Genomic DNA, 17160 nt, shown 5'->3' on the forward strand with positions numbered 1-17160 from the left:
AGCCACCGCCGTTTGAGCTTCGAAAATCGAAGCTACCGTCGCCGGTCTCGCCTATTGCCTCCGTCGCACAGGCACTTCTCGCCGGTGCCAGCTCTGTTCCACACCACCACGTCGGCCACTGTCTTCCTAGCCACTGTCCCCAGCCACTTCCACACCCTCGCCAGCTCTGCCCTGTTCCAGCCTTCCAGGATCCAGCTTCTAGCCTAGGTATTAATTTTTTTTTTGTAATTAATAATTGATTTTTGTTACTCTGTTGCTGTTTTTTTTAAATTTCTGAATGTGAAATTGTGAAGGAAAATCAAATAATTGATTGTGTTGTTGAAATTATTGCTAAAAATGGATTTGATACTCTGTTGCTGCTTTTTTAATTTCTGAATGTGAAATTGTGAATGGAAATCAAATAATTGATTTTGTGTTGTTGAAATTATTGCTAAAAATGGATTTGTTACTCTATAGCTGTCATTGGAGCCATTCACATAACCACTTTGGCCTCTCAGTCGGTGGCCTAAGATAAGCCAACTTACAAGATCGGATTAGCAAATCATGAAACCTGCCAAAGAAGAGCTTTCAATCGCATATTGCGCCCATACTAGTACCTTTTGTTGTACCTACTTAGGCCACATCTCCTTTCTTTTCCTTCCCAGCATGTCTGTCGTCTTCTTTCAAAGAGGCCATTCTTGGTCTTTCGTTGTGGGAAATCTTCCTCCTAAAAAAGAGAAATAGTAAAGTGAAGGAGACCCACATGCTCTCTGCTAAAAGGCAAGAAGTTCTTTCTCCAGTAGGCAACATAGGTCAATAATACACCCAAGTATTAATCTTGGGAGCTTTTTTTAACTTTTTTTCATCTCGGGTGGTGTTGTGATTGTTTGATTGAATCATTGAATAACTGTTGCATGTCTTTGTCTCCTGATGAGTTTGATTAAGTAGCTCTTTGATTTTGTGACATGATGAACTCTGAACTGATCCTGCTAAACTGAACTGGATTTTGTGACATGATGAACTGATATAGTTTGTCATTTATTTTCTTTTAAATTAGTTCTTATAGTTTGACTTTTGACATGATTAAGAAAGATCCATTTTGGTATATAAAGATAAAGAGTGCTATAAGATGTTTCAAGATTGAGTCAATATACCAATGAATTATCAACTCAATCTGCTAGAGACGCTAGGGCAGCTCTTTGGGCCTAATACAACTATCTTTTTGGCTGGCGAGCTTCGAAATGGTGAAGGATTTGTTTCTTTTAACTTCATTTTTGGACCCTAATCCTCACAAGTATTATAAGTTCTGAGATCTTTTTTTCTTTACTGGTTTCAGATACCATTCTTGAGTACTTCCTAGAAGCTGCAATGAACAATTTCAGAATTGGTCGCATTGATCAAAATCTGTGGCATCCTGATTATCGCAGCAACCGAGTTGTTCTTTATGTTCTTGTGAATAAATGAAGGTTTCAGAATTAATGAAACTATGTTACTTTATTGTTTATACTCTACTAGAGTGAGACCCTCCTACGCTAGGATTCATTGTAAAAGTTATTCTCCTTCCATGTATTATTTTTTGATATCATGCTCATTTTGAGAAGCCTAACAATTTTGTTTTGACAGATAAAAGTGGATTATGATCTGTGAACCATTTTCAGTGAATTCATTCACAACCACTGTTAAGAAGACACAATATTGTAATGGTTGATGGAACAACTAAAACTCCAATTCTTGCTTGGTTATCATCAAAGGATAATCTCTAAATCCAAAATATTTAATATAGAACAAAGGCTACTTAAATTCTAACATGTAAATTGTAATACAAAGTAAAGTCCAGTGTTGATCAAATAATTCCTAAAGCTAGATACATATGTACTTTCTAAATTATCTATCAAAAAGATTTTAAAATTAAAAGTTAGTCACAAAAATGACTAATTTATAGTTCAAATAAATTTCATGTGTTTATTTATATTTTATTTATTATTTTATTATAAAACAGTTTTTTTGATTCAACCACGGTTGAACTGGTTAAACCTATAAATCAGTGAACCAGTAATTAGAGTGGTTCGATAATTGGTTCAGTTTTCAGAACCTTGGTAAAAAGTAGAAATGATGAGAAAAAGAAGAATCATTGGTCAAGTTTTATAGCTTTTTTTGGGAAGCCAGTTACAGCAAAGACCATAAGAAAAGCAAAGAAAATCATGAACTATTGCTTTAATAAAGAAAACTAGAAAAGCAAAAGACATGGATGGTCGACCCCATTAAGGTTACAAAAGGAATCTTCCATTTCAATAACATATAGAAATATGCAAAAGGTTAGGGAAAATAAAAGTAGTAAATAGATTATCGAAAATATTTAGTAAAAAAAAAGTTAAAAATAGTCTAAATTTATCTTATTTAATATTTATTAATTATTATTATAAAATTAATTAATATTAAATAAAATAAATTTATATTTTTTTATTATGTATTTACAAGTTAGGGAAAATAAAAGTAGCAAATAGATTATCGAAAATATTTTAAAAAAAATTAGTCAAAAACAAAAATAGTCTAAATTTATCTTATTTAATATTTACTAATTATTGTTAGAATTAATAAATATTAAATAAAATAAATTTATATTTTCTATTATGTATTTACAATTTTTTTCTTAGTTTCTAATATATATCACTGGATAATGGTGACGGTCATTGTTTAAGGTTTAAACTTTTTGTCAGAACATGGTATGTGTACTATATTATTTAGGCTATGGATTTCTTACTCCTCATTTGATGTGGGAGTACTATTAACCCACTTAAAAATATTTACAAATTGAATTCCGTTTTTTTATTTTTAAAAAAATTAATAATTAAAATTTTGCCTCTCTGGTTTTGTTTTTTACACTTTTTTCTTTTTCTTTTAATCATAATTCCATAAATGAGAGAGATGACTCTACTAAAACTTTTTCTCTAATGTTTGTGTTCTTACTACAGCTACTACCGTTGTTGTTGCTGCCTGTACTTAGCACCGCCACCACTCCTTCTACTGCCGCCACACCATACTTCCGGTCCCTTTGCGTTGTTGTGCTTCGTCTCTGCCCCTGCGAACTATTCAAATTTCATTTTAATCATAATTTCAGAGATAAAAGAGATGTCTCTGCTAGGGCTTTTCCACTAATGTTCATATTCTTGTCACATCTCTGCAGCCTACACCGTCGCGCTGTTGCTGCCTGCACTCAGCACCGCCACTACTCCTTTTTCTGCCGCCAAACCACACTTCCCAGTCCCTCTGTATTGTTGTGTACTTCGTCTCTGTCCCTGCGAACTACTCAGGTTTCATTTTACGTTATTTTGTTTTATTGCTTTTTCTATGGCAATTTTTGTGTATTTGGAGATTTTCTGCCGTCTTCGCACCGCAATGTTTATTTTAAGGGTGGAAAAGAAAATAAAACAACTACTTCACTTCAATGGCAGATTAAGGGTGTAAAAGAAAATGCATTGCCTTAACTAAACATTGCAATTGGCAACAAGCACAATGAATTTTTCTTTAAAATTTGTGATTATTAATTGGTGTCTGATTGTGTGAAGATTTCATATCTGACTTGACTTAGAAAACTTTTTCTGAAAAAAAAAAAAGACTTGTTCCTTTGATTTAACCAAACCAACACAATTCGAATAGGAATTGCAATTTTTCCTTCCCTTTGTTTTTGATTGAATCAGAACTTTGCATCATATCATATGTATAATTTATATGCCTTTTTGAGCCCATGTAACAACATTGGTTCCTGTTCCGTCCAGAAAAAATGTGATTGTAAGCATCCCCTGGTGATAAAATATACAGAAGTGGTACCCTGTCAATGTTTGAGGTATACTTACAGTAATGTTTTTGTTATTATTAATATAAGTTCATCATCTATTCATTTTTCTCCTCTTATGGTAAGTTTTATCCTAGGCCACTATGATTGATATTTTTTATATCCAAACTCAATTCCTTAATTCTTGCAACGATGTGATTACTTTTAATTATTGTTCTATGTCTAAACAGGTTGACGGGAAGAAGAACAAGGTTTATGGCCAGAATCTGTGTTATTTGGCAAAGTTGTTTCTTGATCAAAAGACCCTCTATTATGATGTAGACCTATTTCTGTTCTATGTTTTGTGTGAATGTGATGATCTAGGATGCCACATGGTTGGCTATTTCTCTAAGGTAAATAATACTTGGCTCTAATCATAGGCCATGAATTTCTTACTCCTCATTTTATGTGAGAGTACCATTAATCCACTTAAAAATATTTACAAATTAAACCCCGTTTTTTTTAAATTAATAATTAAAATTTTGTCTCTCTGGTTTTGCTTTTTACACTTTTTCTTTTTTTTTTAAATCATAATTCTATAAATGAGAGAGATGACTCTGCTAGGACTTTTTCTCTAGTGTTACTAACATTTTTAAAAGGGTCAATAACTCTTTTCTCCTTAATTGTCGTTGGATTGAATCAAAATTTTGAATTCAAGCATATATAAAATCAATCTTCGACATGCATTAAAGTTTTGTGGGTCAAACTAAAATTAAAGTTTGTTTACTTTTAATATTTTACTAGTATAACATCTAGATATTAAAAATTAGAAAAAATTACCAAAAGTACCTATGAAGTTTACGAACACTAACAAAAGTATTCATAAACTAATGAAATTAATGATATATCCATGGAAAATGTGTTACGTATGACAAAAGTATCCAAATCCTAATTTTTTGTTTATTTTTTTAATAAAATTCCCAAACTATCCCCACCCTCAACCTCAACTCACTTTTTTAATCTTCCATAACTCAACATGCACCTTTAAAACTTGCCATAAAATCCAAAACTACTCCTACATCAGATGAAATGAATCTTTTATGGTGGAAATTTTGGATAATAACACAACAGAGGATTGCAGCGCCGAGATTAACAAAAGAATCAATCAATATCGATGAAGAATCAGAGAAAGAATCATAAAGGAACATTTTTTAATCGTTTCATTTGTTTTTTCCTTTTTTTTTTCTTAATTTGAGGAGTTTTTAATCGTTTCATTTGTTTTTTCCTTTTTTTCTTAATTTGAGGGCTTTCTTTGTGTGAAGGGATTGGTGAAAAAAATGGAAAAGAGCTCATCATACTAAATTTATCTGCTAGAAATCGGTCGAAGTCCTCTACCACCACCACCACCATTGATTTTGGCCTGGTCTATTATAGGAGAAGTTTTAGATTCCATGACAAAGGTTTTAAAGGTACAAGTTGGGTTATGGAAGGTTGAAAAAGTGAGTGGAAGTTGAGAATTTTATTAAAAAATTAACAAAAAAATTAGGATTTAAATACTTTTGTCATACAAAACCCATCTTCCATAGGTACATCATTAATTTCCTTAGTTTATGGGTACTTTTGTCAACGTTCGTAAACTTTATGGATACTTTTGGTAATTTTTCTATTATTATAGGAAAGTTATCAGATGTACCTGAAAATATCGGTATTCCAATTGTTTTAACAGTTAATTTTAATTAATATATATTATATATTTTTTTTATAATTCAGATCAACAATTAAAATATCATACCTAAAACTCTTCCATTGTTATATAGCATTTCATGATAAATACATATTCTAATATTCTAATTAAATTGATGACAGAGTCTATAAAAAAAATACGAAAAAACAAGGCATTAATGATAATAAAGTTATGGATTCAAGAGACAGTATAGGATATTCCTCACCAAATGAATAGGCTTAAGAGATTATAGGCTGGGCTTAACTAACCGCATTTCAGACGAGCAAGATGGAAGACCAAAGTGCCAGGGTGAAACTAAGCTTTCATGATAGATGTGAAAGATCCTTGGGCCTGAACACCGAGACAAAGGACGGAGTTTGGTCATGCCATCACCGGAGCTGTCAATATTAGGAAAATTTATGCTGCCATCATTTAAGTTACATAAAACAAACTTGCCATTAGGAGAATTCACCAGTAGAACATCATTTTTCAACATGTACATAGGCTCTAATGCAGAATTTAAAGGAGGATCAAGGAGTAGTGGGTGGCAGGGGATTATGGCCAATTTAGTCCAAGAATGAGGAAGTCCATACTCCTTCATGATCCAGAGAGTCCAATGAGTTTTCTTAGTCTCATAACAAACAGCAAGACAACCCCTCAAGGTAGCCAGTTCGGGAAACACACTGAGATCATCATCTGAATCCCTACTGGGAAGGCAAATCTGACTATAAGTCTCTTTCACCAAGTCAAGCGAAAGAACTGCGACAAAACTAGTAAGACCGCTGCAAAGAAGCCAATTAAGGGTGCCAGTGCCACTTACAAAATGCCCTACCGTATTCATCAGAATAGCCTTGTTATTGGGGTCATGTAGTCTATATGGGAAATCCTGAATTGTTCTCCAGGTAGAGTTTGGGCCGAATGTGAAAATTCTGGTGACAGATCCAGATTTCTTTTCCTCAATGAGGAAAAGCTTATACTTGTCGTTCACATGATCATAACCGAATCCAGAGACGTAGAAGATACCACCAATTTCAAGCGGCTGAGATGTGAATCCGGTGCAGGGGTTCCACAGCATGGCACGCTCGTTATCGTGCAAGCACAGCAATCCATTACAAGAGCCAATGATGAGACGGTGGCGTCGTCCCTCATAGGCAACTACTTTGGTGGGTTCATGGGGACGGTTCTCGAACACAGATCGGATGGAGAAAACTCCGATTGTGGGGTATGAGTACCTGGAGCTATAATAGGCAATACATGGGTGGGTCAAGGCTGGATCCGCCGCCATTGAACGTCGAAGGTGGTCCTTGGCAAATTGGGAGCTGGAAATTAGGGTTCTCCATGAACTACAGACGCTGTTCCTTAATCGAACAAGAGACCTTGCCGGAATCCTCAGCAGGATTTCCGCTATGAGCTCGTCCAGAAGGATAGGCGGTGGTTTTGTGGTGGTACAGCGGAGCAGTTCCGGCCACCCCTCGGGAATGGGAGCGCTCTTCATTCTCTACAACAAAGCAGAAATAAGAAATCAAAAACAATATAATTCTAACAAATCTACTCTCAACATAAAACATACATTGAGATGAGATAGAGGAGGAGGAAGACGGCGGTCAGCAGGGAACAAGGGAAGGAGGCACGGGGCTGCCGCAACTTCTTCGATGAAATTTTGGAACTCCCGACGAATCCAGATCTATCCAATGTTTTTTTTTTTTTTGTCACTATCCAATGTTATTTAACTAGTTAACTGGTTATCTTATCTCTCCTTCTGATATATTCCAACATATTTTTCTTTTTTCTTTTCAAAAAATAATTTTGAATAATTTATTTCTTAATTATTTAATTTTCATAATATCTTATTACAATTATATTCCTTATTCGGTTCTGATTTTCCTGTGGTTAAAGTGACCATCAAAGATTTTATCTTTGAATTAAACATAGACAATACTGACTTGATCAAATTGATAAAGTCTATAAAAAAATATTTTTTCAATAAAAAAAATTTTGCTTTTCATTTATTTTTAGTGTATTTGTTAACTTTTAATAATAAAAATAAAATGTTAACAAAACAATTAAAAAATAATAATTTTTTATTAGTAGATTGTAGATGAAGTACTTCCTGTACTACTGGTAGGAGACTCTTCACATATAGAAGACACAAGGAAGCGGTTATTTCCTTGGTTATTATCTCCTTCAAATCAGAGGAGATGATGATTTAATTATTATTCACCAATCTTTTCAAATGATTAATAAATCAAATCTTAAGGTAAACTTCTGTTTTATGATTAAAATAAAATAAAATTTAAAAATAAATAATAAATATTTTTATTGAATATAAGGATAATTTTTTTATATGAATAAAAGGAAAAAATATTTTTTAAAAGAAAAAATCTAAAAAACAACACTTTTATTAAAATCTGACTATTATTTTATCAGGAAAAGAAAAATGAGTAATGTTATACGATTAGATATAATTTTACACTATTAAAAATATTAATAATAACTAATTAATTACTACAAATCACAAAATCTACTAACTCTAGTACTGTTCAAAAAAACCTAAATAAAAAAAAGTTAATTTTAATTTTAAAAATTAGATTTTTAATTAATAAAATATAATCAGTTTTTTTTCAGTTTTGTCAACATTTACCCCAATTCTATTTGATTAAGCTGAAATGGCTAACAACAAATATTTGTATTTTACCATAGATGTGCTTTCACTTGGAAACTCCACACACATAGATGGGCGATGCTTGGAACTCCAGAAGAAAAAGAAAAATGAAGCTACAAGAGTGAAGGTATATCCCTGTTTTTTTGAAAAATGGCACATAGAAACTTAATGTTGAGAATGTCTTCATTCAATAAGGCATGCTTGGCTAAGGATTCAAGAGAAATAGTTTTATTTAGAAGTATAAAATTGAGATGAAAATATAAGCAATACTAACTTCTATGCTTAATGTCTAATTGTGGAACTAAGTTTCCTATCTATTAGTCACTGCTTGGCGTTGGTACCTTTTCTTTTGTGGCAAGAATAAATAAGATAGAATTGTCTAGGCACTAATGTCTCTTGAACTTGCAGAACATAAGAGTAGGTGCACACACACGCAGAACAAAGACCCCTTCTGGTTGCCCAATGCTTAGAAAACAAAAACTACAACATGAATTCAAGAATGAGGTATATGAACGAGGACCCTTGGATATTGAAGATCTTGCAAACCTTGGGAACCTGTCCGTACTACGGCTCTAGAAGCATGGTTGTGAGAGCTGATCTTGTTGTCCTATTTACTTCTGAATTTAATTGTTCTGTTCCCTATTTGTGCAGCTGGAGAATGTGCATTGCGTAAGAAGAGGCCTCCTTTATGAAATGGTCTAAAAGCTAATGTGGTTGCCTCCTTTTAGAATCAGAATTGCTGCTATACCAACCACAAGAGATTAGAACAATCCTGCAAAGGGAGGCATTCTGGCAGCATAGGAGGCAAACTGAGAACAGCTGGGGACTTATCTATTCTGTGTGGTGTTAATTACTATTTAATGTGAAGTCCAATACCACCCGAAGGTAGTCTTGCGAAGTTTGCACAACTATAAGCTTTTGACACTCGGAAAGAGATTCAAAATTGTAACTTAGAATTGGGGGTTGTCCAATCCATCAACAAAAAAAAAAAAGTTATTATATTGAAACAAATTTTCTATTTTAAGTCTTTTAACTTATACAGGCGGTATATGTTAACAACATATTCTAACTAAATCGAAGCCAGAGTCTATCAGTCTATTAAAAAAATACCAAAAAACAAGGAACCACATTAATGATAATAAAGTTATGGATTCAAGAGACCGTGTAGGATATTCTTCAGCAAATGAATAGGCTTAAGAGATTATAGGGTTGGCTTAAATAACCGCATTTGAGATGAGCAAGTTGGAAGACCAAAGTGCGAGGGTGAAACTAAGCTTTCATGATAGATGTGAAAGGTCCTTCCGGCTGAACACCAAGACAAAGGAGGGAGTTGGGGCATGCCATCAGCGGAGCTGTCAAAATTAGGAAAATCTATGGTGCCATCATTTAAGTTACACAAAACAAACTTGCCACTAGGAGACATCACCAGTAGAACATCATTTTTCAACATGTACATAGGCGCTAATGCATAACATGAAAGAGGTTCAACGAGCAGTGGGTGGTGGGGGATTATGGCCAATTTAGTCCAAGATTGAGGAACTCCATACTCCTTCATGATCCAGAGAGTCCAATGAGTTTTCTTAGTCTCATAACAAACAGCAAGACAACCCCTCAAGATACCCAGTCGGGGTAACACTCTGAGAGCATCATCTGAATCCCTACTGGGAAGCGAAAACTGACTATAAGTCTCTTTCACCAAGTCAAGGGAAAGAACTGCGACAAAACTAGTAAGACCGCAAAGAAGCCAATTAAGGGTGCCAATGCCACTTACAAAAAGCCCTACCATATTCATCAGAATAGCTTTGTTATATTGGAAATCCTGAATTGTTCTCCAGGTACATTTTGGGCCGAATGTGAAAATTCTGGTGACAGATCCACCTGATTTCTTTTCCTCAACGAGGAAAAGCTTATACTTGTCGTTCACATGATCATAACCGAATCCACAGACGTAGAAGATACCACCAATTTCAAGCGGCTGAGATGTGAATCCGGTGCAGGGGTTCCACAGCATGGCACGCTCTTTATCGTGCAAGCACAGCAATCCATTACAAGAGCCAATCATGCGAAGGTGGCGTCGTCCTTCATAGGCAACTACTTTGGTGGGTTCATGGGGACGGTTCTCGAACACAGATCGGATGGAGAAAACTCCGATTGTGGGGTATGAGTACCTGGAGCTATAATAGGCAATACGTGGGTGGGTCAAGGCTGGATCCACCGCCATTGAACGTCGAAGGTGGTCCTTGGCAAATTGGGAACTGGAAATTAGGGTTCTCCATGAACTGCAGACGCTGTTCCTTAATCGAACAAGAGACCTTGCCGGAATCCTCAGCAGGATTTCCGCTATGAGCTCGTCCAGAATGATAGGCGGTGGTTTTGTGGTGGTACAGCGGAGCAGTTCCGGCCACCTCTCGGTGGTTGTGACAACCTTGCCCTTCCTCGCAACACTATCATCATCATCATCAGGAATGGGACCCCTCTTCATTCTCTACAACAGCAGGAATAAGAAATCAAAAACAATATAATTCTAACAATTCTGCTCTCAAGATAAAACATACATTGAGATGAGATAGAGGAGGAGGAAGACGGCGGTCAGCAGGGAACGAGGGAAGGAGGCACGGGGCTGCCGCAACTTCTTCGATGAAATTTTGGAACTTCGGAATCCGGATCTATCCAATGTTACTTCACTAGTTAACCAGTTATCTGATCTCCTTCTAATATATATATATATATATATTGAGAATTTTTTTTTCTTCTTTTCAAAAAAGAATTTTAAATTTTTTTTTTCTAAAGTTAGATTCGAAATCGCGATCTCTGAAATAAATATCGAGAGACTTTATAACTCATTCTCTAAATAATTTATTTTTTAATTAATTAATTTTCATAGTATATTATTACAATTATATTCGTTATTCCGTTCTGATTTTACTATGGTCAAGTGACCATCAAAGGTTTTATTTTTGAATTAAACATAGACAATATTATATTGATCAAATTGTTAAAGTCTATAAAAAAATATTTTCTCAATAAAGAAAGATTTGTTTTTCATTTTTTTTATCAAAGTTGTGTAATTTTATTATTGAAAATTGGTCCAATTTGGACTACAGGCAGAATTATAATAAAGAAAATAGGAAGTTCCAACTTTAATAAAATGACTTAAGCATAAAGAAACTGAAAAGGTAAAGTAAAAATTCAAGGGTCTCATATTCTCTCATACACACTTTTTCTGGCCATCTCCACCATAGTTCTTGAAGGGGTGATTTTACCTTCAAATACCCAGGCGTTTCTTGCTAACCAGATTTTGCCATAAGAGGTTTGCTGTTACTGCTCTTTTTTCATTCGGATTTTTCTCTATTCTCAATTCTTTTTCCAGCTGAATCCACCACTTCCATGGTTCTCGAGCTTGAATCTGCATGGCAGATTTGAACATTTCCAAGCTTCAGTCACATTTGGGCACTCCCAGAAACAATAAAAAACGCTTTCTTGTGACCGATTACATTTTGGGCACCAGGGTTCGATGGATTGTATTCGGGCGTTCAACCTTGATTTCACAAGGAGTCCATCGTGCATCAGTTTCCAGAGCAAATTTTTTATTTTCGGTTGACAATTAATTTTTCATATGCTCCTCATAAGTCCTTTCTTTTGCATTGTTCTGGCAGGTATTCAGTTGGTGGGTGGTAGAAGTTAAAGGCTAATTTGTATCTTGAAGCCACAGTGAAGCCGCCCCCTTTCTCCAGCATCCAGGTAACTCTATCCTCTGTCTCATGAATTGGAGTGTTGATTATTGCTGTAGCTATTTCTGGATTGAAATTGGACTGAATTAAATTTTGGTTCCATGTTCTGTTTGAATGCTGTAATTGTGAAACCCATTCTATATTAGCAGTCATTGTCGTGGTAGTAGTAGGAGTAATTAAACCATAATCCTTCACCCATGAGTCTTCTCTGATGTTAAATTTCCTTCCTACTTCTCATAGTATACCTTTTTTCTAGCACCTTTCTTCCCTCGATAATACTCTTCCAACCCTATGATGAGTTATTACCAACCTCTGCTCTTAGGAAGCTTGAATATCTATAATATTTGCTCTATAACACTTTATTGATGAGAGAAGTAAGTCTGGAAATTAACCTCCAACCTTACTTTGCGAGCATGGCAAGATTAAAAGCTTTCAAATCTTTAAAGTTTAGTCCCCCTTGCATTTTTGGTCTGCAAGAAATCTTCCATCCGATTTACTGCATCCTGTTTTCTGATCTTTTCTGCCCCAACCAAAACTGGAGTATAGCTATCTGAATCTCTTCAATTAGTGTCTCCGGTAACTTGAAGCAACTTAGTGTGTATATGGTATCGCGGTTGCCACCGCCTCGCGTCAATAGAGCCCTCTTCCAATGGTTAAATTTCTGACACACCCTATCTTTAATGTAGTTAAATGTTACTTTCTTTAATCTCTGAACCACTGCCGGTAAACCCAAATATTTTTTTGATTGCCAACACGAGGGACAAGGAGAATCTTCGCCAAATGGTCTCGGACTAGAATTGGTGTGTTCTTATTAAAGAAGATTGATTATTTGTCCAAGTTTACTTTTTGGCCATTAAGTTCTTCTCAACACATGTGGTAAAGAAATGAGGGTAAAAAGAAGGTTCAGATTTCAGGAACGATGGTGTGAAATAAAGAGGTAATTAATTTAATCAAACAGGTATGAATAATAGATATTTAAGGGTGTTCAATGTTTAAGCTAGATTTATTTTTCATTTATTTAGTGTATTTGTTAACTTTTAATAAAAAAATAAAATATATTCAAATTCTGCATTGCCATGTAGATCGGTACTTTGTGAGACTCCGCAATCATTTGGGACCAGCCAACCGAGATATATTCAAACTCTGATGGTTCTGACTCAAGAATGGAAATCTGATGGATTCTTACCATCATCACATAGAATAGGCTTCTGAAAAAAGTAGAACATCTGATTTTACTATGGCCATCAATGATTTTATCTTTGAACTAAATATAGACAATATCAACTTGATGAAATTGTTAAAGTATATAAAGGAAGGACGTTTTTTTGGTAGGAAAAGTATTTTCTGATCCTTAATGGACCAAGTAACGAAGTAAATTAATGAGAAACATGGGATCGGTTCACAAATAGGCAAAAGTAGCGATCAGGGATAAATTTCGGAAAAAAAAAAACAAAATGACAGGGAGGAAGCGAGAATCCATTAAATGTTTTATCCACGATTCATGCCCACAAGCACGCATCTCCTTCAGCATATTGATGGCTCCTGAAACATCCTTCCTTTTACACAAGCGGCGGAATTGAAGGAGAAGCTGAGGGGGCTGGTGAAGGCCATCGTGGAGGATGATGACTACACCACGCGCCACGCTGAAGACGCCATCGCCACTCTATCGACTCTTAGGGATTTGAAGAGAGCATCTCCCTCATCCTTCGATGATTTCAGCTTCCCCGTTCCTCCTGAATTTCGATGCCCCATTTCCACCGAGTTGATGACGGATCCTGTTATCTTGGCCACCGGACAGGTCACTCTTTCCTCCTTTCCCCTTCAATTTTATTTACTTTTTTTTTTCTCTTCACGTTGTTTTATTTTTATTTTTTTTATGTTCTTCCTTTTTAGGCATCTAACCGCTTCCACATGTTCCTCGCCTCTCCGACAACCCAATTGTTCTGTTCATTATTGTTCTGTATTTTTTATTTTATTTGTTGGTAAATTTATTTATTTTTATCTGCTAATGGTAAATAGAACAGAGTGGTTCCAATTATTGACGTAATACAGAATTATGGATTGTGCCTTGGAATCAAAATCATCCCTTTTCAACTCATTCCTTGAGTTTTGATCCATTAGTGAGATCAATTTCATATTTTTTTTGGGGTGCACTGGCTGCATGTTTAGTTCTTGTTTGGATTTGTTCATAGATTGAGACTAGGTTATTGTGTGCATTGGGAGAATAATGGCTCTGAGGCTGAGCTTTCCAATAGTTGTAACAAGAGAGTAGAAATCTGGGGTGGTGTTTTCATTCATTGATGTGTTGTTGCCAAATGCAGACTTATAATCGGACATACATTCAGGGGTAGTTGGATGAAGGGCACAGAACATGCCCTCAAACCCAACAAGTCCTTTCTCACACTAATCTTACTCCAAGTTACTTGGTCTGGGACATGATTGCGCAGTGGTGTAAAGAGCATGCAATTGAGATGCCAAAGCCGGTTCAGGACATCAACCAAGTAGTAAGTAATGCGGATAGAGACCACTTGGATTCATTACTTCATAAGCTATCATTGTCTGTCCCTGATCGGAAAGAAGCTGCAAGAGAGCTTCGCCTCCTAACAAAAAGAATGCCTTCCTTTAGAACCCTCTTTGGGGAGTGTGATTCCGCAGTTGCTCAGTCCATTATCGCCTAATACGGCTCATGTTCACCCCGATCTCCATGAGGACTTGATTACAACTATTCTAAATCTCTCGATTCATGACGATAATAAGAAAGTATTTGGAGAGGATCCAACTGTCATTGCTCTTCTCATTGATGCCTTGAAATCCGGAACAATTCAAACAAGGAGTAATGCCGCAGCAGCCATTTTCACATTATCGGCTCTTGACTCCAACAAGCACATCATTGGAAAGTCTGGAGCCATCAAACATTTGCTTGACCTTTTAGAGGAGGGACAGCCATTAGCTGTGAAAGATGCTGCCATTATGTTTGTAATATTAGTCCAATAATTTAGAAGTTCGTTTTCCCTATGAATTTGTCTATTTTTAAGCTTCTTTGAGATTAAGATGAATTTGTCTATTTTTAAGCTTCCTTGAGATTAAGATACTATAGCATGGCCTTTGTTCATGTCCTATAAGATCTTTATTTTAAATATTTGGGTTTTTCTCTTTTGGAACAATGATCACTGTAATACTTCAATTACCTTTATGCCATACCATTTTTGCTTTTCAATCTATTACTCTGCTTTATTAACATTGAAGTGAGTTATATATAGTTACATTTCTAATATATTGAATTATTTGCTACTTCCACAATTGTTTATAACTTTGTATAAACATCATTTTCATTCATGCAGAGAAGAAGCAGTGCTGGGGATCCTGGTGGTGCTGCAGATAGAGTTCTGAATTACTCATTTAAGGCTTCTAATTTTGTGGAATAAAATTTTGTAATAACATCAAATTTTACAACCCTTATTACATTAAGCCTCTTGATTGTTTAACAAAATTACCAATTACACTTCAGTCAAAGGAGAAGAAATTTATACACCTGAATCAAACAACAAAGGAAAATCCAAAAAGGGATAGAAAGTCACAAATTTACTTAAACACAACATCCTGTATTTGCAAGTTATGTTACACAATTGACTCAAGAATGTAGAAATCCGGCAAACTGAGAGAGGGAAACAGAATTTTGACTCGTGTCTACGAAACTGAGATTGATTCCAATAAAGCATCCACATAGTCTTTAAGTTTAACTTTGGTGATTGCACCTTCTCTCATGCTTTCTGGAACTTCCTGCCCATTCTTAAAGAGGATCAATGTTGGTAGGCCATAAACTTTGTATTTTTCGATTAGCCTAGGGTTCGCATCATGATCAATCTTCACCACTGTTAATTTGTCTTCATATTCCTACAATTTATGATACAAAACATTTCCGTTTGAGAGAATATCCTTAAGAACATTCAGCAAGAAGCTCTGTTCATTGAACTAAAAATCACCACCTCATATGTAAAGAGATCACCATGACAATATGTTGTATTTCTTAAAAGGTGGCTTCTGTGGTGGCCATGTATCCTATAACTAAAGGTAGCTAAGTATTGACTATCCAACCAAAGCTTGACATTTGGCAGGAGTGTTTGACTCCCTAATCAATAGTTACATTGCATAGTGTGCGGTAAAAATTTTTCAATAACCATAATCAAATCCAGGCACACATTCTCAAGTGATCTTTGCATTATTGTGCCACCGTTTCGGTTCTATCCTTAGCACTGCCATCACGTATTCGGTTGCTGCTTTTCTTGCCTTCGCCAGTCTCTTCACCACTACCGCAGCACACGAAATATCTCTGTTCATCGCTGTCTTACCATCAGCACATGTCGCCACCACTGTTAGCACTCTCAGGCACTTTCCCGCCATGAAATTGATGGAGGCGGTGCTTTGCAATGTCTTTGAAACTGTCTTGAAAATTTTCGAACGGAAAAGCTCGGCTTTCGCTGACTGAGACATCGAAACCGAAGCCAAAAGTGACAAAATGACACCATTAAGCTCCTCAGCTCCGTCGTTCAGAAGCTTCACGAGCTGCTACAATAATAAGCCTAGCATTTCTACTTGCACGCTTCCACCGTTTGGATTGAAAATTGCCGGCGAGAAACTCCAAAACTCTAACCGATGTGACCTTCGATTTCAAAGATCCCTTCTCAAGAGTAAAAGCAATATCAAAAATGGAATTTTAATTTTAAAATTACAAAATTGTCATTGGAACACTCAAACTTACCGCATATTATAATTATTAATTAGGGAGTTGAACCGGTTTGCAATTTTAACACTCAAATTAAACCAGACCAAGTCCAAGTTAAACCGATTAGTAATTTTATCAAACTTTGATTCAAATACATAATTTCTAATAAATGTCGTACGAATATCATCTTGGCCGTTGAAATGGCATCCTTCCATCTGGTCTACCAAGGTCTGAAAAATACTTTTTCCAACAAAAACAAAGCCTGAGATTTATATTGCTCATACTAAGTGCTTGTTCTTTTTTTTTTTAAAGCATCCAATTTATTTTATTCATCTGAAGAGGAATAAACAAATATTGTCCAAAGTGAAGGACATAAGAGCGAACAAAAGAAAGAGAAGGTTTTCTAAGGTATTTCACTCACAGATGAGATAAGATAATTAAATAAACTAAAGAAGATTGAAAAAGTTGAAGACGGAGCTAATATTGAAGATGCAGCGGACCAGCAAGAATTTCTTGGTGATGTTTGGCAGCGTTGGTGACAATCAGAGGAGTAGCTCGTTGCTCAAATAC

General features: G+C 35.4%; 2 protein-coding genes, 1 long non-coding RNA gene and 1 pseudogene across 4 annotated transcripts; 2 read left to right on the forward strand and 2 right to left on the reverse strand.

Moving 5' to 3' along the window:
• Nucleotides 1-5537: 5537 nt before the first annotated feature.
• Nucleotides 5538-10955, reverse strand: LOC112708175 (F-box/kelch-repeat protein At3g23880). Of its 2 annotated transcripts, XM_025760346.3 has the most exons (3): nt 10692-10946; nt 7045-10621; nt 5538-6972 (listed from the first exon to the last, which is right to left on the reverse strand). In XM_025760346.3, exon 2 carries the CDS (start codon nt 10616-10618, stop codon nt 9338-9340), a length of 1281 nt encoding a protein of 426 aa, XP_025616131.1. In that variant the 5' UTR covers nt 10619-10621; nt 10692-10946; the 3' UTR covers nt 5538-6972; nt 7045-9337. The 2 variants fall into 2 exon arrangements, with proteins under 2 accessions (XP_025616131.1, XP_072057902.1); XM_072201801.1 differs by having other exon boundaries at nt 7045-10955.
• On the reverse strand, nt 5722-6969 carry LOC140174764 (F-box/kelch-repeat protein At3g23880-like). The gene has a single exon (XM_072200277.1). It carries the CDS (start codon nt 6967-6969, stop codon nt 5722-5724), a length of 1248 nt encoding a protein of 415 aa, XP_072056378.1.
• A 313-nt stretch (nt 10956-11268) lies between the features above and the next one.
• Nucleotides 11269-17103, forward strand: LOC140174915 (uncharacterized). Its single transcript, XR_011865060.1, has 3 exons — nt 11269-11446; nt 11793-11877; nt 15209-17103. It is a non-coding gene; the product is annotated as an uncharacterized lncRNA (long non-coding RNA).
• LOC112705492 (U-box domain-containing protein 9-like) lies at nt 13414-15084 on the forward strand (annotated as a pseudogene).
• Nucleotides 17104-17160: the final 57 nt, after the last annotated feature.

This window comes from Arachis hypogaea, chromosome 8 (genome assembly GCF_003086295.3).
Source record: "Arachis hypogaea cultivar Tifrunner chromosome 8, arahy.Tifrunner.gnm2.J5K5, whole genome shotgun sequence".
Lineage (NCBI taxonomy): Eukaryota > Viridiplantae > Streptophyta > Magnoliopsida > Fabales > Fabaceae > Arachis > Arachis hypogaea.